The following is a 27,342-nucleotide window of genomic DNA, read 5'->3' on the forward strand; positions in this document are numbered from 1 at the left end:
TATTCATGAATTTATTCTTCATGTTAAAATTACATGACAGCCAATACTTGTCATGTACTTGGAACATTTCGTGCCTCAACTGTCTGCAATATTGTCCTCCCAGCCTGGAGGCCACTAGACCTTGGAAGGTTTCCAGAGAGTCAACCACACCTTCTAAGGCACATGGGCAAGAGGCCGGCCCCCCTAGTCCTCAGATGGTTCTGTTGAGGAGGAGTTTGTTCTCCGAGATGGGAGTATAAAGCAACCTAGCTTGGCATATGGAATTGACACCGTCATCTAACTGGGGATAAGTGCATCACAACAGCTACCTACAAATCAACATGGACAACATTGGAAAAAGCCTTGGAGGCGGTAAAGATGCAATAAAAACAAAGGCAACAGAGGTGATCGATGATGCTGGTAAGTGTTCCGTATGATGTCTTGGGCAAGGGGCTTTCTTTGTCTTCCTCCCTCCCCTCTACTTTGTAGTGCAGAGCTGAAGAAGTACTACCGGCCACTTAAAAAGAAACTTTATAACCATAGTCTATCCGCTGAATGGTGAGTATTACAATGAGGGAGAGCAATGGAAGTATAACAGACCTGCAGAGAAGTAGAAAAGTCAACATCGAGTACTACAGCCATACAAGCTTCATAAGAATAGGCAGCTAGGTGAAAAGGACAGTGGGTAAGTTAACTTATGTGATTAATCTCCATCTGTAAATAAAGCAGACAGCACAGAAGAACGGGTGCTCCTTCTAAGACCACATGTGTGTGTGGTAGAGCAGAAGCCATGCAAAGAAGAGCATCACAAGGACCTTTACAATGCAAATAAAGTTAGATAAGCAAAGGAGCGCTGTTACAAAACAGTACATAATTCATGATGGACAGCATAGCAAATTTTGAAGGAAAAAAATAAACAGCAAGAATAGCAAATCTAAAAATGCAGGTTTCAACATTACACTCAAGTTAACTACAGTGTAGATGCTGCAAAGGTGAAGAACAACTCACCATGAGGATACGGAGACAGCCAGCCTCCGAATATCCCAGACGTGTGACTGATCTACACATACAGGGCACGCTTAGCTGCTGACATGGGGTGGGACAGTTTACATTCTTCTCACTTTGTTTGGTGTCAATCAGGAATTGGCAGCAGTAATGTTTCTTTTTTTTAAATAAACTATACAGCTAGGTGTGTTTATTGTGGTAAGAATGATTAGGTGCCAGTGCGTTTTCTGTCAAGGACCTGAATTTGTGTACGTTTTCAACAAGTGCTCTCCCTCTTGGGACATACCCCTGGTTTCTGTACTGCTGATGGAGTGAATTCAGTGCTTTACCCAACATGCACTGCCCATCCGTGGGGGTTCTGTATAAAAAACTAACGCACGGGACTCTTATTTGTTAAAAGCACTTGTGACATAGTCCATTTCGCAAATGAGTGGGCAAGTCCAAATCATGGCCGTTGATAGTCTTTACTCTCTTTGTTTACAGCTAAAACAGCCAAAGCACAGGTGGATAATCTCATGGGACAGGCTAAAGCTGGGGGTGAAAAAGGTAATTTTGTTCATTTTTTTTTCTGATCAAGAAGCAGGGTGTTTCTCTTTGTTGTTTATAGTGTGAATTGGGTGAGAGGATTATGGGGAAACTGGGAATACTGAATTTAGAAACTTTTCTGTGTCCTGTAGGTGTGCAGTGTGCCAAGAAATCAGCAGGAAATGCTGAAAAGGACGTAAAAGCAGCAGGCAAGAACATTGGATTTTAAGAAGGACACCTACACCTCCACCTCCACCAATGTCTTAAGCGCCTGTGACTCATTTAGTAATGTGTTTAAAATAAAGATTGTTCTAAACTATTAATACTGTAGCAGATAGTCCTTCTATGGGTTTAATAAAAAGCACAATGAATGCCAGTATGTGCTGGGGGGCATGTGCTGACTGCCATCTGTTATATACTGTAGGGCTCTGTAAATGCTACCTGCACAGTTGGTCTTTTTTGGTGCATTTCCATCAGTTTTCTTGCTTTTCAATTCAAACTGCACTTTGTTTTGGGTGGAATGAAGCCCCTATATCCACGATTGCAATCGTTTAAATCTCCCATTAATTAGCAGGAGTTGAAAAAAGTAATGGCAACAATAAACGGCTTAGATTTTTGGGGCACTTGATTAATCCGGGAGGGGGAAATAGCCTTTTTGCATGACCTTTGAAGGTCAGAGTGCAAGGTCAAACATTGTAGAGGGCCCCTGGAGCAATTTTTCAGGTTAAGGGCCCAACGAAATAGGATCTCTTCTGGCAGTAATGGGATTTGAACTGGAAACCTTCCAGATACCAGCACAGATCCTCTGCCTCGGAGGCACCTAATTTTAAAATGTCCATGCTGCTTACCTGTGTTCTATTAAGTCTGTCTGAAACATTTGCACGGTTTAGAGCTATAATGCCACCATTGGCTCCCATTCCTCTCTTGCCCACAACATGAATGCAATCACCCGTGTATATCAGTGCTTATTGGCTAAACTTACTTGGCAGGAGATTTGGGTCTCCAGGAGGCCATTTAAGAGTCAAGCCTGACATTACAATTTGTTTTCTTTAAGTTCTACCATATTTTCAGCTGGCATACCATACCTTTTATTGGCTGTCTTTTCTTATAGAAGCAGAGTATTAGCATGGCATTATACAATACAACTTTAAAGTTAAACACACTGGAGTATAACTGAAGAGGAGAATTGGGGGAATTGTAACTCATTGTCTTTTAAGTCATTCAGCATTGTTTAAGTAGACTTTGATTCCCCAAACATGCGATTTCTTTCTGTTCGCTGTAACCACAGTTTGGTTTTGGCTGTTATGGAGCACTTTCACTTCTGATTATGAGTAAGGAACAAAACAAAACCAGAAAATTGCATCAACTGAAAGATGAAAAGAAAAACAAAGAGGCGATCTCTTTTAAAAGACATTCATTTTCAATAAACAAGACCACAAATAAGTTTAAAAAAGGACTATCTAAGACTAGCTTCTAGTGGCATCATCTGATTTGATTACATTTCAGAATATCAGAACCGGTTACTAACTGCTCCATAATGACATATTTCACTGCCTACCTGTTACAGCAAACCCATGAGCAGACCCTGCAGAGGGACACAAAGATGGATCTCAAGCACCTCTCATTTTATCAAAGGAAGGCTCACCTTTTAAAAGACTGAGTTGCCTTGTCTGCAGCCATACTGTATCTACGGCTAGTTCATTATAGCAGATTACGTAGTGGATGTGCATCTCTTCAAACCATTTCACAAGCAGGTGAATAGAGTCTGCCAATGGTAAAACATGAATGGAAACTGTTGTTATTATATCTTGTGCTCCAACACCACCAGGAAAAATAGTTAAAAATGAAAACAAATCAAAGTCTGACACCTAAATCAGACCAGTTTTATAGCTGATTGCGTGCGTCTATGACAACAAATTCACTCTGCCATAAAAGCATTACCCACAAGATCTTAACATTGCTAATTGTGCCCACTCAATGTCATTTTAATATGACAAAAAAAATCCTTCAATTGTAAAATGATCAAATACATTTACGGCAAATAACATATGCCATTTGAAAAGAATTGATAATGTGATGAGGGTTTTTCAAAAAATCGTATTGACTTTTAAACCTAAAATGAAAGGAACAGCTTGTTCAACCAGATTGTTTTTAGGGTTTCTAGGGTCATTACGGTCACATATTGAAAGCAGAGTGAACATCTTACTTGTATATGCTAGAATCTGCTAAATAACATTAAAGAAATTGGATCACGTAATGTTCTCTCAGATTTTTTAATGGCTCTCTTTACAAACATTTGCTCAATTTCACCTGCATGCTTCCTTCTGGAAAGAAAGACAAACACTGCTTTGTTGTGAAGTATCAGCCAGGGAAAACAGGGCGTACGCTCTTTAAACCCAAACAGATCGCATTTCTGTTATATAAAGACAGATCAAACAAGAGGTATTTCTGTTTTTATTTATTTTGATAAAAGGCATTACAAACTAGGCAATCATCTATAAGCACCTCGGAGTCAAGAACACCAGTGACCAAATGTTCTTCCAAAATGAGTTTTCCCATGTTACATCTGTGTGTTGCTCGCATTCGCTTTTCCTCTCTACACTAAAACATGGACTATTAATTCTCGCAGTGGCTGAGTCATGCAGTTTAACTGATCAGTAGAGAATAAGGTCAGAACACTTCCAAATTCTGCTTTTGGTGGATACAGCTTGCATACTTGTTCCTTGGAAAACTTGACAAATCATTATAAAAAATATATATAAAAAATAAAGTCAAGTGCTTTCTTTTTTATATGTTGGGGACTGCATCAGGAAACCCCATAAACCCAAGGAATTGGCACCAAGGGTGATCTTTCCTCACACTTGCATGGTACAAACAACATATATGAAACCAACACTTTAAAAACAAATCTGAAGTGAACAATAAGAGCATGGCATACATAAAACCTAATTGCTTCAATCATTAATTATAATTCTGGAACATGGCCATATCCAGCCAGGCCAACCTCAAACGATGAACTAACCTATCCTCCGCACAGACCATTAAAGGGATAAGAACCATTTCTTCCCATGTACGCTTTTTCCCTCCTTTATAAAATCATAAAACAGAAAAATAAAAGCAAACAAAAAATTTCAGTTCAGTGTCAAATTTCCTTCGGGACTTTTGCATGTCTTAATTACAGGCGTCTCTGCCCTGTGGAAACTTTTAAGGAAGCAGTGGTTTACAGATGTGCCTTAGTTTTCTTCAAATGTGCAACACCCATTCCCTCTGGCAAAACTGCTTTGGCAGTGGAGACAAACCTCCCTTCCCCTCTCAGCAATGCCTACAAAAACACTTTGGCATAAGAAGAAGGTAGCCAAAACTCATTATCAGCGACCGTGGAGATGCAGCAAGATTATGGAAAAGGACTGCAGCTGGAGAGAAATGGCTGTCCGGCAGCAGGTTAATAATTGAGATGAAGAATTCAGGTTTAGGTGACAAGGCAATCTAAAGTCACTGGAGCACAAAAGAGTTCTTGGCAGGTTATGTACACACTGGTGTAGGCTGTAAAATGAAGTACGATATATTGGAAAAGCTGAACAGGGCTAGGCAGGAGGCAGTTAGTGAGGGAGCGGGTGTCCTGGCCACACGGCTCGAGAGGCACCTTATGTGAAAGTCAGACCAGCCTCATTGTACACCTTAAACACCTTCTCAATGGCATTGACGTAGGCAGCTGTCCGGAGGTCCAAGCCCAGGTTGTACTTCATGGCTGTGCGCATGATTTGCTAATGGAGTAAACAAAAACAACAAAGCATTACTGCATATGCAAAGAAAATGTCTTCAAACCCAGATTATTTACTATTTTCACCATAAATACTGTCTAAGCTGCTGTTGATGTCCTTCCAGTACTGCTCTGTGGAGAGCATACTTACATGTGGCATCCTGGTATGGTATGCTGGCTGTTCCATGGCTGATGAAATGGTTCCTCAGAGAGTCAACAAATCAGTACAAATTATTACCAACACCCAGTTACCTTCACTAGTGGACATATACCAAGCTTGAGGTCATTAGGGACACCATCTCACCCAGGCGGCCACCACCTTTTTACCCTACTGCCTTCTGGAAGGTGTTACAGTTCTATTAAGATGCCCACTTCCAGACTACTGGAAAGCTTCTACCTCAGTGCTATTCGAGAACTAAATTTTGTTGAATAACTGTTTACTCAATCTCAGAGCTTTTGATCTTGCATCTTTCACAGTCACCCATGGCATCATTGGGACAAAAGTGAAACATCTCGGAGAAACATTGTAAATACTGTAAAATGGAAGTACTCCACTATTTATTATTTATATGTTTCCACCTGCAATGTTCTATTGGTTTCTTTAATGCATGTGTGTAGTTTAAAATGCAGAGCATACGTTGAATCTGTTGAAGATTCTGTTTTTATTATATAGTATGTACTATTCAACGGACACACTCAAATTTCATTGTACATCTGTGCAATGAAAATAAAGGGCATTCTATTCTTCTTAAAATGTATTATTTATATATGATATACACACACACAACAGCATATGGTGAGTTCAGAAAGTATCGAGAGCTCTTCACTGTTTCACATTTTGCTATGTTGCAGCATTATGCAAAAATCATTTCAATCAGTTTTTTTTACTATATCAAGTCACACTCAATACTCCAGAGTGAGAACGCAAAAACAGGATTTTAGATACATTTGCACATTTTAAGCATTCAGACCCTTTACTAGGACATTTGAAATATAGCTGAAGTGCACCTCACTCTTTTGCTCATCACCGAGATGTTTCTACATGTTATCTGGAGTCCACCTGTGGTCAATTCAATTGACTGGATGTGAGTAGGAAATGCACACACCTGTCTATAGAAGGTCCCACAGTTTATGATAATGTGTATGAAAGCAAAAACCAAGGCAAGAGGTTGAAGGAGCTGCCTACAGAGCTTATACAGACATGATTGCATCGATGAATGCTTCAAAACAATCCCTGTAGTATTCAAGGCTCCCAAGGGCACAGTGGCCTCCATAATTCTTAAATGGAAGAAGTTTGGAACAACCAGGGCTCCTCTCAGAGTTGGCCAAACTGAGGAATCAGGGGAGAAGGGCCATAGTAAGAGAGGGGACACTTTGGCTGAGCTCCAGAGAACCTGTGTGGAGATGGGAGAACCGCCCAAAAGGTCATCCATAACTGTAATACTTTACAAGTCTGGGCTTTATGACAGAGTGGCCAGATAGGAGACTCTCCTCAGTAAAAGGCACACTGAAGCCTGCTTGGGGTTTACAAAAAGGCCACCTAAAGGACTCTCAGAATGTGACAAGCAAGGTTCTTTGGTCTAATGAAACTAAGATTACTGTCTTGTCTGGGGGTAACAAGGCACTGCTCATCACCAATGGTGAAGCATGGTCATCATGCTGTGGGGTTTCCTTTCATCAGCTGGGACTAGGAGACAAGAAAGTGTTGAGGGAAAGCTGAAGAGAGTAAAGTGCAGATATATCTTCAATGAATATGTGCTTTAGAGTACCCTGGACCCAAGACTTGGCTGAAAGTTTGCCTTCCAACAGGACAATAACCCTAAACATAAAGCAAAGACAATAAAAGGAGTGGCTTAGGGACAACTCTGGAAATGTCTTCGAGTGCACCAGCCAGAGCCTGGACATGAATCCTTTCAAAACATCTCCGGAGAGACCTGAATAGTACTGTCCCATTGATGGTCTCTTATCTAATCTGACAAAGCTTGATGAAGAATCTCATCTGATCTGATGAAGAATGGCAGAAAATCCTCAAATCCAGGTATGTGAAGCTTGTCATGTCAAAATCAAGACAGGGCTTCAGCTAATGACTGAGTTCAGGGTCGGAATGCGTGTGTTAATATGATACTTCAGTTTTTTATTTATAATAGACTAGCCGTCCCTTGCGCCTCCGCCTGCGTAGTAGTGAAACAGGACAAACTTTAAAAATCAATAAACAAAGGTATCGCTGGCTAAGCGGAGGAAAGGCACGCTCCAAAACGTGGTGACAGGTAGACTAACTCGAAATGGAGGCTGCTGCGTGAGAGAGGAAGTCACCACCTGGGCCAGTTTTTTGCATTGTTATTCTGGGGAACTGAGTGTTACTTAGCATGGGACAAAATGAATGTAAATGATTTTAGCACAATCCTACAACACAACAAAAGATGAAAAAGTGAAGGAGACTGAATATTTTGTGAGTCCATTGTATGTACAGTACTGTATATGTATGTATGTATGTATATATGTGTGTGTGTGTGTGTATGTACTGTATGTATGAATAATATATATGAAACCTCTAACAAATCACACACAAATTTATGATGAAACATGAAAAGAATATAATAAATCTTCCTGACCCCTGGAAATAATGAAGGCATGACATTTTCTTATCAGTTTTAATGACATTAAACATATTAATGTGATTGATTGGTATAGCCAATTAAATTAGAGAAAAACCGAATGCCATATTTACTTAACAAGGCCTAATCTCAGTCTTTAAAAGGTGTATAGTTTAGAGTTTCCATTCAACTGTTAATTTTCACTTGATTTATGTAATTATTTATAGTTGGATTTCTTTTTTGTAGTGTGATAGTTATTAAGTTGAAATATTACCTCAAGGTTTATAGTAAATACAGTTCTGGTTTTCAACACAACTAGCAAACATGCAAACTCTTCCTTCCAGTTGTGCTCCCTAGTTTAAATTGCAAGATTTTAACTGAACTTTTTTTTTTTTAAATAAATGTGGTGTTGTGCACTTACAATAGAGAACAATGAGACAAACATCAGGTTTCTGCAGAGCACATTATGCGTGCAAAGCTGAATACAGCTTGATTTCACTGCCACTGGCAGTTCTGAAACTGTGTGAATGGAAAATGAAGTTAGGCACGCCAGTCAACATTTTTTTTCGTGGCGTTTACCACAGTCATAAAATATCTCCGTGCATAAAAAATGACAAGCAACCCACTATAAGTTTCTGTCGGAAATGCCACAGTATCATAGGTGGAGACAGCCTGCTGCGGGCAAGAATAAAACAATTTCCCGAATGGAGCTTTCAAACCTTTCATTAAAATGCAAGCATTAGTTTCAGAGAGGAGCAGTGAAATAAAGAAGAAAGTCAGCAAACAGGCTCATTATAATCTTAACACAAGGCAAGTACTGTCATGAATTAAACACAATAAGCCCAGATTTTAACTCTACACTTAATTTTCTTTTGTTTGGGGAGACCTTAAGGAGAAATGGAATAAATGTATTATTAAAAATTAACTTCGAATATGGAAAACCAAAGTTTTTTTTTCTCTTTAATGTTCAAAAGTAAATGTTTGCCCCAATGATCAGGCTTCTTTTCTCTAATAGTCTACTTACCCTGGCAGAACGCTCCATAGTATATGCAAGGCCTGAGTGAACGATATCCTTCTCTGAGGCACCCTTTAAAAGAAGGGAGATGGAGGTAATCTACATTAGTGACAACCGATGCTATGGACCTGAAATGTTTAGAAGAAATAACAGAAGCCTCCAGTTCTCACAACCATTCCAAAAACTGCACAGATTCCTAATTGATCACATTTTATTACAGGCCTATATACAGAATTAAACAAGTCTCCGTAGTGGCTGCTCTCTCAGTTTCTGATGCGATGTACATATGGGACATTTTAGGCAGCAAGACTTACCATTAAGGTAAGCTACATCACAGCTTGGGTAGTTGCAAGACAGCATTATTTGTTATAATTAGATATACACACAATGTTCATCACTTTAATAGTTTAAATTAATATTGTTTCTTCAAGGCACACCCTCCATAACTAATACATGACAGCTTACAGACCATAAGCTGGCCTCAAGCATTTTGGCTGGCTGTCAGGTTACCATCATGCCACAAAATCAACCAGTATGATCAACACACACGCACAGTGTGTTTTCACACACTATAATATATATATATTTTACTTATTTTTATTCTTTTTTCAAATGTATATAAATTTAACGATTAAACACCAGGTTCTTTTAAAAATAAAAACACTGCCTTTGGTTGCACCACTACTTAATGCAAAGCAGTATCTGTAATCTTCACTTGCTAGTGTAATTTGCTCCAGTGCATCTTTAAATGATGTGATCTTTAGGATTTCCCGTTACATGTTACAAAAGCAAAGCACCGTGGAGGAAGGGTCCAAGAAGTGGTCACCACATAGATTTTCAATGGCAGACACCAGAGCTGAAGGGCTGCTGTGAGATGAGAAGAGTGACGACCAGGAAGTAAAGGTGATTCGGGAGTAGCAGAGAGAAAGCGAAGTGATTAAAAGCTGGCAAGATACGACAAGGTTTATAAGCCTGTGGGTGGCAGCTCATGGTCCTTAGCTTAGAATAAGTTGCCAATGTAATTACCAGGCCAGTGTTTCCTACCTGCTAATTAGGAAGTAGTTTTGTGGTCCCCATTAGCATTTGTAAGTATTGCAGTGTAGACGACTACTACACAACAGACATTAATTAGGACTCAAAAGTGCAGGGATAAGAAGCTCTACTATAACAAGTATGTCTTACCGCAACATGGTCAGAAATGAACTGAAAATCTTTTTCTGTTTTCGGTCTTGTGAAATACTTTTTATTTATAACTTGTATTAATAATAATCTTTACACAACTCATTCAAGGATTCATAATATATTCTCTTGCACAATCAGGAGTCCTTTACTCATTGATTTTATGCATAATGTATGGCATCCAATAATACTGAAAAAATAAACAATACTATATAGAAGAATAGAGTGACAGGTAAAGTGGGTTAAGCAAATATATTGCTAACGTTCCAGTTAAAGTCAATGACAGTTATCAGGGCTGTGAATTTGTGTTCTAAAAAGCATTTTGTTGCAATGGGTGCTTATAGTAAATGTTATTTTTGGCTGTTTAAATGCTAAATTAAATATTTAAATGTTGGAAACATCAAACATCAGTTATTTCTTCACAAACATAGTTAGATTTTAAGCTTTGCCTCTATGTCCCATACCCTCCATTGTAAAGCATCAGTGTGGGCATAATACCTTTTTTTTTTTATTTAATTTACAGAAAGTGCTTAACTTTATAACACAATTTCTTCTGGCAAATCCTTACATTCTGTGTTTGTGAAGAAAAAAAATTGACTTGAAAAATGCTTACCTTATTCTTTCTTCTAGGAAAATTAACATGTAAACACCCTGGCAAAATCAGTATAAAGTATATCTGCAATTGGCCATTCACAAACAAATATTGTTATCAGTGGAGCACTAGTGCACTGTTATTCACTCATAGCCTCCCAAAATATATTGGATTTTAGCTTTTCTGGACACTGACCTCTTTAAGAATTGCACAAGACAGGCCTACTACACAACCTGGTGATGTAATATCTATACTGTACTGTTGTCTACGCCTGTTCTATGGCCAAATTAGATGATTATTAGGTCTAAAGGTGAAGTGATACGCATCTCTGAGCAGAATCTGATGACAGTTTAGGCAGGTTTTGTAATAGTTGCCAAGAATGGACCCTCATTGAGCCATGGTCTGAAGAGTTTTTCATTGGTTAATGTAGGTCGCCTTACTCCTGTAGCTGTTTCTCGAGATTATGAACCAATCCTGCCCAGTGACTGTCTGCTTACCGTAACATGGTTAGAAATGAACTGAAAAACCTTCTGTGTTAGGTCTACTCTGTATTATGTCAAAATTAAGGGTTAGCTTTTTTCCTGTAAAACTATAAGGAAAAACTCAAACTAGTTTGACATTGATTTGAAGACATTGCTAAAGTACAAACAAACTCAAAATAATTCCAGTTTATGTGCAGCATTAACTATTTTAGCAGCTCATGTAGCTATGAACCTACCAAAGTTAAGCTTTACCAGGGAAAAAAAAATGTGTAGCTATAGCCGCCCTCAAGTATCTTCCTTTGGAGCTGCTCAGCATAAAAAGGTCATATCATTTTACAAAAGCAAGCCATCACTGCAGGAGTTCTGACTAAAACATTTTGAAACAGACTATATCATTGAGATTATTGGCATGATGCAATATTCTGCGCAATGCTCCACTTTTAAGCGACTACATCAATCTAAATTTCAAATCCACTGTAATAGAATGTCCTCACAATGTTCATTCCCTTAAATTAAGAAGAGGGTGACCATTTGGAGATTCAAAGAATTATACTCTAAGCAGTGGTTTTTATTTTAGACATTAGTGAGATTTTCTCAGAAGACATAAAACCATGTCAATTTGTAGCTCTAAATCATCTTGGTAGGAGAAAGGGGTGGGTGTGTGCACAAGTAGGCCCTGATCTGGGCTGGGTCCCTAAAAGTACACTTTTAAAGTAGCTTCACTGACTAATGAAATAAAAACTGCCATTAGAAACACCAAAGGTATACAGTATATGGCCGCTGTCATGATGTAACCAGCAGTTTAAATTTAGGTTTTTCAAACGATTAAGGCACCTAAATGATATAAACACATTCTGTTTAAAACAAAGCCAGGTCAAACTAGCTTTAGAGAAATGTGATCAAGGTCTTGACTAATCAGTTTAACAAATTCTTTGAGTGCTAGTTTGAGAATGCCATTAAACAAACATTTTCCTACCACTTAGGTATTCATTTGGCTTTAATTACTGAGTGGTGTCTTTTCCCGAACAAGTTAATACATTTATGGACTTTGAGCTCCAAGTCTTTTCATTTTCTTTTCTGAGGGGTTGTCAGTGGTTGTGTGGACAAGTAAGCTTCTGTCTCTGCACATGCTATAATAAACACACAGAACCACATCTGGAATTGCACTTTTGACTAACAAAAATAATATTCAAATATTTAAGAACAGAGTGTTGTCTGCTGTTTAGGTATTTTAATCTACATACAGTATTTCCATCCTGTGATACATAGTGTATACCTCTATAACAGTACTTATAATTAAGAAGCTGTGAGCTGACCATGAAAATGCATTTCAAGTGTCCTATGGTGACAAAAGTAAACGGGATTCCAGTGACTCAGCGTGTTCTGCTTCACAGTCTATGAGTTGCTTGGCTTTTATGGTATTGTGGATTTATAAAATGATTTAAAAACACAACATGCAATTATAGAAGGGATGTAGATGGGCTTTTTCTGAAACATTTGTGCAAAGCCTTGTTAAAACAATGATCAATTAAACCATCCTCACATTTTCTAACTCACTTATTCCTGGCCTAACCAACAACACTGCCTGGCTCACTTACAGTCTTTCAGATCAGGACAAATTAGAGGCAGCAATTTATTTTACACAGATTTACAAATACAAACAGAAACATACCCAGTCATACAACATTTACATACTCGCTTAAGGCGATCTCTCTTTAAATCAACATTAAAGGAGACATCTTGGATTATTTTTAAAGAACCTTTTTTCATAATACGGCAAAACTAAATGTTAGTATTATTTATATCTATGTGCGAGTATATGCACACATGTACACAACAACAAAATTTACACAGAGTGCATTTGTTATAAAAAAGCTCAGTCTTGTCATGCTGTTGAAGCAAATAACCTGCCACCTGACTGGTCTGTGAAGTGAGCTACGCAGTAGCTGTGTGTGTGTCTGGTTATTCAGGGAAGTATACTGTGAACAGTGCAGCACCTGTCCAAAGTTGTGCAATAGGCAAACTCTGTGGTATAAAAATAATAATTAAAAACTATCTATGTAAACTAAAAGTATCAACTTTCCATGACTATGTATTACTACTGTATTCATATGCCAAAAAGCAATACACATTCCACAAAAAAGGTGGTCTTATCCAATAAGAAATGGGGATGAGAAAAAAAAATTATTTGTTCTTTAAAATCTTAAAAGTACCTTGGAGAAGTAGAATAGTTTAGCAGATAGGTTTAGAGTGTCACTATTATGAAAACATTATATCCTTTTGCAGTAAACAAATTATACTGTTATCATTATAAGGAAGTCTTCCCATTTCATGATATACTGTATTTAAATTAAAATGCTTATGGTTACATTGCAAGAGAAGCTTTGCTTATTTGTAAATGTCATCATTCAGGACACTTGTTCCAAACCTGATATAGTGGCATGATGCATGTGGTCTGAAAAAGCTGCAAAATACAAGATTCACACAAAAGCATATCATAGACAGTGGTAAATAAAACATAAATAAATCAAGTAACTCACAGCTATCCTAGCCTGGAACTCTGCTGTGGGCACAACTGGGATGGTCCCCCCATGCTTCCCAAACTTCCTCTCCAGGCTCTCCTGCACCGACACTATTTTTAGCAAGAGAAAGAGAAAAAAATGAATGTGCATCAATAAAGAGATAGATGTTTAAAGATAAATTCTATCCACTGCAGTCTGCCGCAGTTGGGCTCATCATTCCAGGGAGAATTTAATAAAATGCTGCATCACCAAGGGTCAGAAGTAAATTCACACATCTTAAAATGGAGGAAGGACATTATCACTGCTTGGGACAAAAAGGGTGAGAACAGACTGCTGGCATTAGGCACTCATATTTCTATACAGTTTGCAGACACCTAAATTGTATTTATATCATTCTGCTATAGATCACTATCAGTAAAAAAATGAACAATGCTAGATGATTTCATCATTCATTTTTGAAGGTCCATTTTCCTTTCATGCAATCAAGACAAAAACTCTCTCTCATTCAAGTCTGCATTTTCAGTTCTCTGAGAGACGTGTGCAAACCAATCAATTGCAAAGATGCTCAACTTATGTCCTGTATACAGTATACTGTGTACAGTTTAGCATCGCCTTATTTTTCATGCAATTAATCAGGGGCTGAAATGCAAAGAAAAACAATTCCCAGATACTCAGTGCGGCCAGCTCTCGGACAGTCAGCCCCCTCTCTCTCTCTAGCGTAGCCGGCTATGACAGTGCATTGCAGAGGGAAGAGGGTGGGGCAATGAGGCAGCACTGTGACAAATTTATTATACTGCAGGCAAGGCTGCCACACCTAAATGCGACAGACATTTTCAGGTTTCAGTTCACTTTTGAATTCAGGCCAAAAAAAAAAAAAAAAAACCTCCCAAGTCAGCAGCGCAGCCAGTGTTCAATTTCAGCAGATACAACAGCAAGGTAAGAACCAGCCTGATCCATTAATCTACTGTCATCAGAGGCAACCCCTGGTCATACAACTGTGTGTGTTCATTTCTACTACACGCACAAGTTTGAAAATATTATATAAGCAGAATTGCAATTATGTACTTTCTTCACAGCTCCTGTACTGTATACATTTACAATTATAGTATATTTAAAAAAATCATTTATATTGTTATACTACTGTTACTTCCAAATAATTAGTATTTCATTTTAATTCTTATTCCCTATACTTACACAGTTCTGGCACAGCGTGTGAAATACAGTTTGACACGTATGTCACAGACAAGGTGCCTCATATTGTTTATTAAGCAGACTGGGAACCACAACTAGATAGTGGAAGAAATTAAGACTTGGTATCTGTGACGTAATAAAATGCCAGAGAGACACAGAGATCTGTTTTATTACCACATTTAACTGAACTTTATTTCAAAAATCACTTCGAGTTTGGCTGTTCAGACCACAAAACAACAGAATATGCTTGAACATCCTTAACGCCAGGGAACTTACTGAGCAGGTGGTAGTTGGAATCTCGCTCATATTTGAATGTCAGTCGGCCATAGCTCACATGGTTGAGATTCTTCAGCCACTCAAAGTAAGACACTGTCACACCTCCGGCGTTGAGATAAAGATCCTGGAAAGAATGTAAAAACTGTTTCAATATCTTGCAAACTGGGAAAATAGACTACATATGGGTTAAAAACCATTACAAATATGGTATTTAATTTCAAACTCCATTTGTATTTGTTGAATAGCACACATGCAAGTAAGAAATTCACAGTAGTCTGTATACGTGACAATAATCTACCTACATAAAAGGATAAGTGTCTGTGTGTTCAGCCGATTGCTATGTCTCTGTCATTCCAATAGACAATGCATCAAAACTGCTTAAGTGGAAAAAAAGCATTGCATTTGTCATTCCAAGAGATGGTGCATCATAAATGCTTGTAATAATGTATTTTATTACCACATGCATTACAAAATACATTCCAATAGATGGTGCACTGCACACATTAATGCTAAAGTCTATGAGATTACTTAGATTTCAGCCCCTCTCAGCACAACTAGTTCACCTTAATAAAAGGACAAATATCTGTGGGTCTGTCTGGGTCTCCGTCTGGTTAATGATACATATTTTATATTATATTTATGTAGGAAGAAAGAAAGACAATCTGGCTAATACTAGCTGGTTTTAAGAAATATGTCCTGCAATGGATTATTGTTTTGTCCATGGCCTGTTCCTGCCTTGCTTCCATTGAACCTGGATAGGTTCTGGTTAACCAGGACCCTGTTTTACATGAAGGAAAGAGTTACAAAAAGTGATGCCCTAATGATTAGAAATTACTGTTAATTAATGATTTTCCATTATTTGTTTATCAATGGTTTAAAACATTGAAATTTACTGTCCAAAAAATGTGTTCCTAAATTAGATCGGGTACACACAGGCTTTCATATGATCTGTGAATTGCATACGCTTTGTGCTCATATAACCTGAAGGTGGAAAATTATTTTTCATGTACCATCTACCCTCTATTCAAAACATCACAAACACTTTTAGTAATAAAATGCATTGCATTTGTCATTCAAATTGATAGTCATCAGATACATTAATATTGCTTTTACAAATCCTATACCAATTGGCATATAACAGAAATACATGCATTGCATGGCGCACTGCAAATGTTAACTCTGAGGACTACGTTGTTAAATTAGATTTAAACCTGTCTTAGGCAGGCAGCACAGCTAGTGCACCTTATAAACCCATACTTCACTGGATAGTTTCTGTGGTTTACTATTTCAACAATGCACAGCGGAAAGGTGGTTTTATTGTGACATAATGAATATCTTGCACTATGAAGAAATACAAAGATTTCTATTGCCTGGAAAGGAACTAAATGTGTCTTATGGCTGCATATATTCTTGAGGGAGGAAAGAGCTAATAATTCCTTTACTAACAGAATAAAAGATATAGAACAAAGAACACCCCCACAGCATGATGCTGCCACCGCCATGCTTCACTGTGGGGACTGTATTGGACAAGTGATGAGCAGTGCCTGGTTGTCTCCACACACTGAGGAGAGGCAAGACACATGACAGCCCGCATGGAGTTTGCTAAAAGACACCTGAAGGACTCTGAGATGGTGAGAAATAAGATTCTCTGGTCTGATGAGATCAAGATAGAACTTTTTGGCCTTAATTCTAAGCAGTATGTGTGGAGACAACCAGGCACTGCTCATCACTTGTCCAATACAGTCCCCACATTGAAGCATGGCGGTGGCAGCATCATGCTGTGGGGTGTTTTTCAGCTGCAGGGACAGGACGACTGGTTGCAATTGAGGGAAAGATGAATGCGGCCAAGTACAGGGATATCCTGGACAAAAACCTTCTCCAGAGTGCTAAGGACCTCAGACTGGGCCGAAGGTTTACCTTCCAACAAGACAATGACCCTAAGCACAGCTAAAATAACGAAGGAGTGGCTTCACAACAACTCTGTGACTGTTCTTGAATGGCCCAGCCAGAGCCCTGACTTAAACCCAATTAAGCATCTCTGGAGAGACTAAAAATGGCTGGCCACTAACAATTACCATCCAACCTGACAGAACTGGAGAGGATCTGCAAGGAGGAATGGCAGAGGATCCCCAAATCCAGGTGTGAAAAACTTGTTGCATCTTTCCCAAGAAGACTCATGGCTGTATTAGCTCAAAAGGGTGCTTCTACTAAATACTGAGCAAAGGGTCTGAATACTTAGGACCATGTGATATTTCAGTTTTCTTTTTTAATAAATCTGCAACAATTTCAAAAATTCTTTTTTTGTCTGTCAATATGGGGTGCTGTGTGTACATTAATGAGGAAAAAATTAATTTAAATGATTTTAGCAAATGGCTGCAATATAACAAAGAGTGAAAAATTGAAGGGGGTCTGAATACTTTCCGTACCCACTGTATATACACTGTACTTTATACTTTGTATTTGTTCCCAGAGACTGGTATTTCTGTTCCTTCAAGTAAAACTATTACACAATTTTTTTTCCAGTTACAAATCACAAAATGAATGTGAATTAAAAAATTAAGCTAGTTTATTTTAAAAAAAGTAACTGAGTCTGTGCTGCCCTTATTTTCTAATATACTGGTAAACTTTGAGATTTTTTAGGTAAGAAAGACAGAAGTTTCAAGGTAAGGTAGTTAATTCAGGTAAAGTCCCCATCAAGCTACATGATTTTTCCAGCGATTTTCAGTTGAAGACTTCATTTACATAATCTAAGCAAATCATGACCACCAGTCATAGAATTCACATTTCCAGTAACTCAGTCACACCAGTCTGCAACACTCCCTGACAGTATCAAACAGGTAGGGGCAGGCAGTGTGTGTGCTAGAGTGGACAACCAATGAGTGTTATTTCTCAGAGGTACAATGCACAGCATGTAGCCACCAGGCGTAAGGAACATAGGTTTTGGACTGAGCAAACAGAAGCATGTGTCAGATGGCTCAGGTTTGTTTTACCACAACAAATTGGAAAATGGAAAAAGGGACAGAAATTGCGGTTGAATTCACCATACTTGTAAAGCTTTTGTACAGGCACCGGTGCTGTTAGGCAGCAAGTTAATTGGCTATCAGCATGCAGAGAGATCATAACACTTTGGAATTGTAAAAGTGTGCTGGAATGTCTACACAAAATCACGTAATACTTCTTCCCCTCTGATTCCTTGTCATGTAATCTGATATCCTCAAGGCAACACAGTTAAGCAACCACAGTTGTCAAGTTTGACATCCCCTCACAAGGTTTAGAAAGACAGAAGTTTTGAGCTGGTGAGCAGCGACATGTTGCTGCAAGAAGACTTTCAGTATACTTTGTACACGTAACAATAATGACCCCTATGAATCCTTTTCATGGTACCCAGTGATGACGTTCTGAACAACTGCCACTTGCCCTAAACATTCTGCAACTGCCTTTGATGCTCGAAATGTTCAAGGGTAATACCTCTGCTGATAATCACCTCAGCATCGGATCTTCTAGGAGTTTTCCTTATATCAGATCATAACTACCTCATCACTGTATTACTTATATTATCAAATTGGACAGTAACTATTGCAGCTGTAACAATTAGGGACTTACAAACCTACCCGAATTAAACTGCAATTTAATTTATTTTCTTCTCTGTTTAGTATTCTTCCATTTCTATATTTAATTTTAGTAACTATTTTTCTTTTACTATTTACAATGCACTTTAAGCTACACATTTGTATAAAATGTGCTATATAAATAAATTCTATTGAACAATAAGATGTATACAGTGACATCTTTCAGTGAATTACAGAGAACTTCATAAACATGCCCTGCTATCACATTCGTTTGTTTTAATGTTAGCTTTCTTTTGCACTTCTTTACTGGAAAATACTAGTCTGCGCAATCATATTTCCTGTAAAAATCCATTAAATTGACAGAAGCAAGGAGCTGACCTCAAAGTTGTGCATGCTATATAAGAACCTACTGATCAATTAATTGACCTCGGAGTCGCTCTGTCTGACAGGTAATCATTATTTCCTTTGCTGCTCTCTAAACTGCTCCATTTTCTCATTAGCTCTCGCACAAGCTCGAACCAAGTGGCAATTTATTATTCTCTCCTTGCAGCTAAGAGTCGGGGTTCACTTCTTTACTACACGCTGACATTTTTTCAGCTGCAGAAGCGGAAATCTGCTTGTACATGATATTTCTTGTTGTTTCTCATGGTTTTTATTACAGAGATTATGTCTCTCATTCCTGATCTTACCTACTGGAAAGCAATTCTGTACAACTTCAATAATTAAATATATTCTACAATTCTTAAACAAATCTTGTTTTTAGACATAATTATTTTGCTTTAACTACATGTACATTTTACTGAAATTTTTGAGTACTGAACATATGCTAAAATATACAGTTAAAACTGCTGTTACATCCTACAACCTGTGTAGCTGAACTGCTGCCAGGGACGCATGGACTGGAGAGGAATGAGGATGTACAGTACTATCATTACAGTGATAGATTCGCAGGAAAATTCACAGCATTTTTATGTGGTTTAGGACGAAATGAGAATGTGACAGCAATATATGGAATGCATTACTTACACAGGGTGATACGGTGGCACAGTGGTAGCGCTGCTGCCTCACAGTAATGAGACCAGGGTTTGTGACCCATGTTATCCCCATGTCTGTGTGGGTTTCTTCCAGGTGCTCCAGTTTCCTCCCACAGTCCAAAGACATACTGGCTAAGTGGACTGGCAATGCTTAGTTAGTCCTAGGGTATGAGTGTTTTCCCTGTGATGGACTGTGGGTTTTTTTCTGCCTTACACCCTATGCTAGCTAAGATAGGCTACACCTCCCCTAACCCAACCCTGTTCTGGATTAAGTGGGTTTCAAAATGACATTTGTCTCCACATAAATTGACGTTTCTGTGAAAACTATTGTACATATGGAGACACCTTTAAGTCTCAGAGAAATGCTTAGAGATAGCATATTTGAGAGGACATAATTCAAACAATAATAAAACTATAAACCAGAGAGGCAGCAGGCTGAATCAGTGATACAGTATATTCAAAGCTGATGATAAATATGTAAGATTACCCACTCCTGAACTTAAAAAAAGTCATCTTTCTTATTATATAGTGAAAAAGCAAATAAATGCTAGCCCAACAAATACATAAGAAATAAATTCTGAATACAGTAATCCCTCACTATATCGCGCTTCGACTTTCGCGGCTTCACACTATCGCGCATTTTAAATGTAAGCATATCTAAATATATATCACAGATTTTTCGCTGGTTCACGGATTTCTGCGGACAATGGGTCTTTTAATTTATGATACATGCTTCCTGAGTTTGTTTGCCCAGTTGATTTCATACAAGGGACGCTATTGGTGGATGGCTTAGAAGCTACCCAATCAAGAGCATGTATTACATATTAACTAAAACTCCTCAATGATATAAGATATGCTTCCCGCACGGTGCTTGATTGTTTGCTTTTCTCTCTCACCCTCTCTGACATTCTCTGCGCCTGACGGAGGGGGTGTGAGCAGAGGGGCTTTTTGCACAGAGGCTGATTGCTTAGAAGATACGGACGCTCTAAAAAATGCTGCTTTATCGCGGTGCTTTGGCATACCTAAAAAGCGCAAAAGCACGTATTATTTTTTGATTGTTTGCTTTACTGTCGCGCTCTCTCTCTCTGACATTCTCTTCTCCTGACACACATTCTTTGAAGAGGAAGATATGTTTGCATTCTTTTAATTGTGAGAAAGAATTGTCATCTCTGTCTTGTCATGGAGCACAGTTTAAACTTTTGACTAAAGGGTGTTATTTCATGTCTAGAGAGCTCTAATAATGTTAACAGTGTGGGAGAGCTTATAAGGGCTTAAAATATATAAAAATAAACAGACAAACATATGGTTTCTACTTCGCAGATTTTCATCTATCGCGGGGGGTTCTGGAACTATTACAGAAATGACCAATGCCACCGGAGCAAAAGTTACCAAATAAGAAATAAGTAGCATATTTAAGTAATACAATAAGATGACGTGCACATCAGAATGTAATGAAAATGAAACCTAATTAGAGATTTGTTTCTAAAATTCTACAGTTGCTGGCAAAGTTTGTGGATGAGCTAGACAGGCAGTTCAGACGTTCTAATAAATGTTAATCTTAACAGATTTGTGAAAGTTTGATCTCTCAGTGAGAAAGCTTCAGGGCCATACCAGCACCTAACACTTTTCTTATCTCTCTATTATAAAAAAAATCATGGAGAGAAACACTAGGGATACAAGACGTGATCTTCATGTTAAGATCATGGAAGACACTTAAAAGACCTGCAAGACAAAAGAGAATGGCCACAGAGCGTCTCGTGGGGACGTTAAACATGAGACATTATGCCAAGAGATTGACCCAGGACCTTCTCGCGATGACGTAGAACATGAGATTCTTGCAAGACACGCCCTACTTATAATCAATATCAAATAAGACCACGGGGCAGCAAAACACTCAGTCGTGTAAACTAAGGCTTTGTGCACATACAGATCCAGGGTCTCAGCGTATATAAAGCATATAAGGAAAACACTTTATAAATGAATCGTCAACGACTAAGCGAAGAAGAAAGCAGCGCAGAAAAAACAGACTGAAAAGCGTTGGAGAGAAAAATGAGGAAAAAAGAAAAAGAATAATCTAGGTGCAAATTCAGAAAATAAGGAAACTAATTATCAGCCCGAAACAAGTGGAACTGAAACAAAGCAATCAGGCTCAGAATTAAAAGACAGAGTAAAAGACAAAGTAAAACTTCATAAAGACGTTCACAAACGTTGGCGCTATATACATGCAGAGCAGGTTAGAGATTATGAAAGCAGTGGAATTCGAAAGTCTCAAAAAAAAAAAAAAAACCAGCACGATACACATGTGGAGAAAGTTAAAGAATATGAAAGTAGGAAAATTAGAAAGTATAAAAAAAGAAAAAGTAAAGATTGCAGTAGCGCAAACAAATGGAAATTATTACCCGAAAAAGGGAAAATAATCACCACAGACCAGGTGTCATTGAAAAAAAAAAAAAAGCAGGACAAAGCGAGGTCAGAAATAAAAGACAGAGTACAAAACATCATAAAGAGGTTAAAAAACAAGGGGGCCAAACACATGCAGCGCAAGATACAGAATATGAAAGCAGAAAAAAAGGACAGGGTCAAAACAAAGAAAGCAAACATCACATTAGCGCAAACAAAGAAATTATTAGATAGATAGATACTTTATTAATCCCAAAGGGAAATTCACATACTCCAGCAGCAACATACTGATAAAAGCAGTAAAAGTAGTAAAAAGAATCCAGGAGAAATAACGAAAAAGCGAATAGAGATCGAATATAAGGACACAGGTGATATGTCTGAAGTATGTAAATATTGCAAGGCTTTGAAGTTTAAGTCAGAGAATTTCAAAAACGGAGTTTACCTCACATGCATTTATTGGTTACTTTGCAAAAAAAAATATTAACTGCTGATGATATAGATCGCTTAGTCTGTGCTGAAATTCCAAACAGGGAAACCTATCCTGAATTATGGTACAAAGTCTTTAATACATGTCTCACTGACCTCATTTAAAAGATTCAGCATATTCGGACTCAAAAGATTCAAAATACTGTTTTTACAGAAGTTCTGAAATAAAAGTGAAACTATTGAAATAGCAACAATGTGTATCCGGAAAACCAAACATGGGGTTTGGTGAGCGAAGCGAGCAGGGAGCAAAGCCCCCTAGTTTTAAATAAGAAAAAAATTAAAAAAGGTTTGTAAATAAGGGGTTTTAATTGGATGCCATGTTTACAGAAGGTAGAAAAGATAACCTTTTAAATAAAACATAATTTAGGTGTCAATTACAGTTTTTTTTCCAAGAAAAATAAAAACCTTCAACTATGGGTACTCTACAGGCCAAGGTTTATTTTCTGGACAATGACATTAAGATTCAGGCCAAAGCAAACAGAACAGAGAAAGCCACTTTTTCATTATAAGGTCAAACTAGATTTGTTAAAGGCACAGAATTACTACCAAACATTCAACATATGTTGAATGTTGTGTTTATATGTATACACACACACACACACACACACACACACACACACACACACACACACACACATAAAACTTAAAGGCAACAGAATTCCTAGATCAATTTTAATGGGGCAACTTCTTCAAAGCATTATGCACATTTGGATTTGAACCCAATAAATGTGCATCAGTTAAACTATACTACTCTAGCCCAGAAGCATCAGTTTATGTAAACATTGTGAAGTCAATGACTTTACTTTACAAAGTGGACTTGGACAGAGCTGCCCACTTGACACCATTTGTACTTGTCACTGTTATTGGACTCTAAGGAAAGGAACTGAACCAAAAGCATCTCTTTTTTTGCTAATGATATAGTGCTCTACATTATTGATCCATTCTCAACACTTCCAGATGTGCTTAGTTTATTGAAAATGCTTCACAAAATCTCAGAGTTTAAAAATCAAAATCAGCACATTATTTGGATGTTTTTCTTTAACTGTCTTGCAATAGTTCACAAACTTAGTAATAAAAACTATAAAGTTATTTAAAGCTATTTCCTGTGTGTATATCTAGTGCAGTATGTATCCACTAAGTAAGGACCTCTGGACAAATCAATATTTAAGGACAAAAACAACCTTAAAATAGAAAAAATTTATTATCCCCAAATTTTTAAAATGCTTTGACTGATTTGATTAAAATTTGGTGACATTATAGAAAAAAAAGAAAAGTAGCTCACCTGTGTTTTTGTTTATTTATCAACATATTTCAACAATAATAATATAGTGAGTGGGCTACGCTAATGTGCTGTAACCTTTTATTTCTCTGTGCTTAAGACAACTCCAGTAGAGACACAGTGCAATCTGGCTGCTTGGGGGCTTGCAAACGATGGTTGATAGCAGAAGTGATGGGCAGAGTACTCAAAGAGCAGCCTTAACCAATAGGATGGATTTGACAATTGAAGAAGGGAAGATGTTCTGGACAAGAAAAAAAGATGTGGGTCACCCCACCCTACCATGGCCAGAACACAGGAGGTGGGCACTTTATATAGTTCATGATAGTATTACTTTTGACTTCTCCTCTTCTGTATAATCACTACATATCTCCTGTTTTGAGCCTGACTACTTCATAAAGGTTTTTCCCTTAGTTGTCTACATTTGCAAGTTGCACGTCTTCTTTCCTTAACCCACGAATGGGACATTAAAATACATTTACAGAGAGACAACAGCTGCAAAAATTCTCTGCATGGGCAGTGTAAATATGCATCCTGTAAACATCACTGTGTTTATAACAAGTTAAAGTAAAACACAATTCAGTGTTTGAACTTTGTCTGGATATGGTTTTTGAGGAAAGCTATATTAATAAAATTACAAAAAAAATAAAAAATAGAAGCTTGAATATACAACTGATAAAAGAAAACATGAAAACAAACAATTGAATGAACAACATAAACAAATGAAAGTCATAAACATCTGATGATAATAATAAAATAATACTGCAACACCCCCCCCAAACAGGTAAACATATGATTGGCAATAAACTCAAAATATGCCTAGTTTCTCTGCAAATAAACATTACTTCAGTCTAAAATTAAGTTTTGGCATTATCTCACTGAAACTGCCTTATTTACTTACTTTAGCACTCAACACCAAGATATTCAGTTATGCAATGAGTTGTGCTCTTTTAGGTTAAATCCTTTCAGAGACAGAGAAGTCTGGAGCAGCCTGTGCTCTGTGATCTCGGCAGGAAGGAGGCTCCTGGCTTTTGCTAAGGATTTCAGAGAACATAGTGGATCACACAAATTGTTAAATGTATTTTAGAAGTTTAGTGTTGAATCCTTAACAAAGGTAGCCAGTCCTTATTAAATATTCCAATGGTGTAGCCAAAAGCTTGAAGTGTGTGAGTGTGATCCGTGAATTATAATCTATTATTTGGTATTTTACTCAAAATGGGTAACTAACGCCATGAACTGGCAGAGCTAAAACTCTAAACTACGGAAAGTAGCTGACAGGAAGAAAAAAATACTGCCATGTAAGCAACCTGACAGGGAAATGAGGAGAGACAAGGGGGAAACAACTCAGGTAGGCTATTAAAAGAATAGCTAAATCCCGTGGTCTGACAGTCAGTTTATGGTCAATAGTTACTATGTGACATTTCAATTTAGGCTATGCCAGCAAAAGACTGCATACCATGTTTGGAAACTGAATGCTCTTATTCTGGAAGCAAAGACTGTGACAAACATGTAAAACCTCTGGAAATTGCATTGAAGATGGAAGCTCAGCTACGGATGGATAGATGGATGACATTGCGTCTTCCCAAAACAATGTCTCCCGTACTTCCAAAGATGTTGAGGATGGTTTCCAGGGACCCCATACTAGTATTGGGCTTTAAGGGCTTCTTTTGGGTTTTTATCTGTAGTTTAAGCTGACATTAAAAGAAGCTATACAGTGCATCCGGCAAGTATTTACAGCGCATCACTTTTTCCACATTTTGTTATGTTACAGCCTTATTCCAAAATGGATTAAATTCATTTGTTTCCCTCAGGATTCTACACACAACACCCATAATGACAATGTGAAAAAAGTTTACTTGAGGTTTTTGCAAATTTATTAAAAATAAAAAAAACTGAGAAATCAAATGTACATAAGTATTCACAGCCTTTATCAATACTTTGTCGATGCACCTTTGGCAGCAATTACAGCCTCAAGTCTTTTTGAATATGATGCCACAAGCTTGGCACACCTATCCTTGGCCAGTTTCGCCCATTCCTCTTTGCAGCACCTCTCCAGCTCCATCAGGTTGGATGGGAAGCGTCGGTGCGCAGCCATTTTAAGATCTCTCCAGAGATGTTCAATCGGATTTAAGTCTGGGCTTTGGCTGGGCCACTCAAGGACATTCACAGAGTTGTCCTGAAGCCACTCCTTTGATATCTTGGCTGTGTGCTTAGAGTCGTTGTCCTGCTGAAAGATGAACCGTCGCCCCAGTCTGAGGTCAAGAGCACTCTGGAGCAGGTTTTCATCCAGGATGTCTCTGTACATTGCTGCAGTCATCTTTCCCTTTATCCTGACTAGTCTCCCAGTTCCTGCCGCTGAAAAACATCCCCACAGCATGATGCTGCCACCACCATGCTTCACTGTAGGGATGGTATTGGCCTGGTGATGAGCGGTGCCTGGTTTCCTACAAACGTGACGCCTGGCATTCACACCAAAGAGTTCTATCTTTGTCTCATCAGACCAGAGAATTTTATTTTTCACGGTCTGAGAGTCCTTCAGGTGCCTTTTGGCAAACTCCAGGCAGGCTGCCATGTGCCCTTTACTAAGGCGTGGCTTCCATCTGGCCACTCTACCGTACAGGCCTGATTGGTGGATTGCTGCAGGGATGGTTGTCCTTCTGGAAGGTTCTCCTCTCTCCACAGAGGACCATCGGGTTCTTGGTCACCTCCCTGACTAAGGCCCTTCTCCCCCGATCACTCAGTTTAGATGGCTGGCCAGCTCTAGGAAGAGTCCTGTTGGTTTCAAACTTCTTCCACTTACGGATGATGGAGGCCACTGTGCTCATTGGGACCTTCAAAGCAGCAGAAATTTTTCTGTAACCTTCCCCAGATTTGTGCCTCGAGACAATCCTGTCTCGGAGGTCTACAGACAATTCCTTTGACTTCATGCTTGGTTTGTGCATGAATTGTGCTCTGACATGAACTGTCAACTGTGGGACCTTATATAGACAGGTGTGTGCTTTTCCAAATCATGTCCAATCAACTGAATATACCACAGGTGGACTCCAATTAAGCTGCAGAAACATCTCAAGGATGGTCAGGGGAAACAGGATGCACCTGAGCTCAATTTTGAGCTTCATAGCAAAGGCTGTGAATACTTATGTACATGTGATTTCTCAGTTTTTTTTATTTTTAATAAATTTGCAAAAATCTCAAGTAAACTTTTTCACGTCATTATGGGGTGTTGTGTGTAGAATTCTGAGGAAAAAAATGAATTTAATCCATTTTGGAATAAGGCTGTAACATAACAAAATGTGGAAAAAGTGATGCGCTGTGAATACTTTCCGGATGCACTGTATGTATCCTTTCTTTATACACACATTATATATACACAGTATATATATATTATAGAGAGAGAGAGAGAGACAGAGAGAGACAGAGAGAGACAGGGACAGAGAGAGAGAGAGACAGAGAGATA

At 38.2% G+C, this 27,342-nt stretch overlaps 1 protein-coding gene and 1 long non-coding RNA gene across 2 annotated transcripts in view; one reads left to right on the forward strand and one right to left on the reverse strand.

The window, feature by feature from the left end:
• Positions 1-245: 245 nt before the first annotated feature.
• Positions 246-1,832, forward strand: LOC120538923. Its single transcript, XR_005635534.1, has 3 exons — positions 246-399; positions 1,468-1,530; positions 1,662-1,832. It is a non-coding gene; the product is annotated as an uncharacterized LOC120538923 (long non-coding RNA).
• Positions 1,833-3,943: 2,111 nt separating this feature from the next.
• LOC120538916 (glutamate dehydrogenase, mitochondrial) overlaps positions 3,944-27,342 on the reverse strand; it is a 60,250-nt gene continuing 36,851 nt past the window's right edge. Inside the window, exons 10-13 of the mRNA XM_039768531.1 lie at positions 15,121-15,244; positions 13,672-13,763; positions 8,888-8,950; positions 3,944-5,273 (exon numbers count right to left, since the gene is read on the reverse strand). Coding sequence (XP_039624465.1) covers positions 5,154-5,273; positions 8,888-8,950; positions 13,672-13,763; positions 15,121-15,244 — 399 coding nt within the window. The 3' untranslated portion in view covers positions 3,944-5,153. The remainder of the gene's footprint in view (positions 5,274-8,887; positions 8,951-13,671; positions 13,764-15,120; positions 15,245-27,342) is intronic.

The sequence above is a fragment of the Polypterus senegalus genome, chromosome 1 (assembly GCF_016835505.1).
Source record: "Polypterus senegalus isolate Bchr_013 chromosome 1, ASM1683550v1, whole genome shotgun sequence".
Classification (NCBI taxonomy): domain Eukaryota; kingdom Metazoa; phylum Chordata; class Cladistia; order Polypteriformes; family Polypteridae; genus Polypterus; species Polypterus senegalus.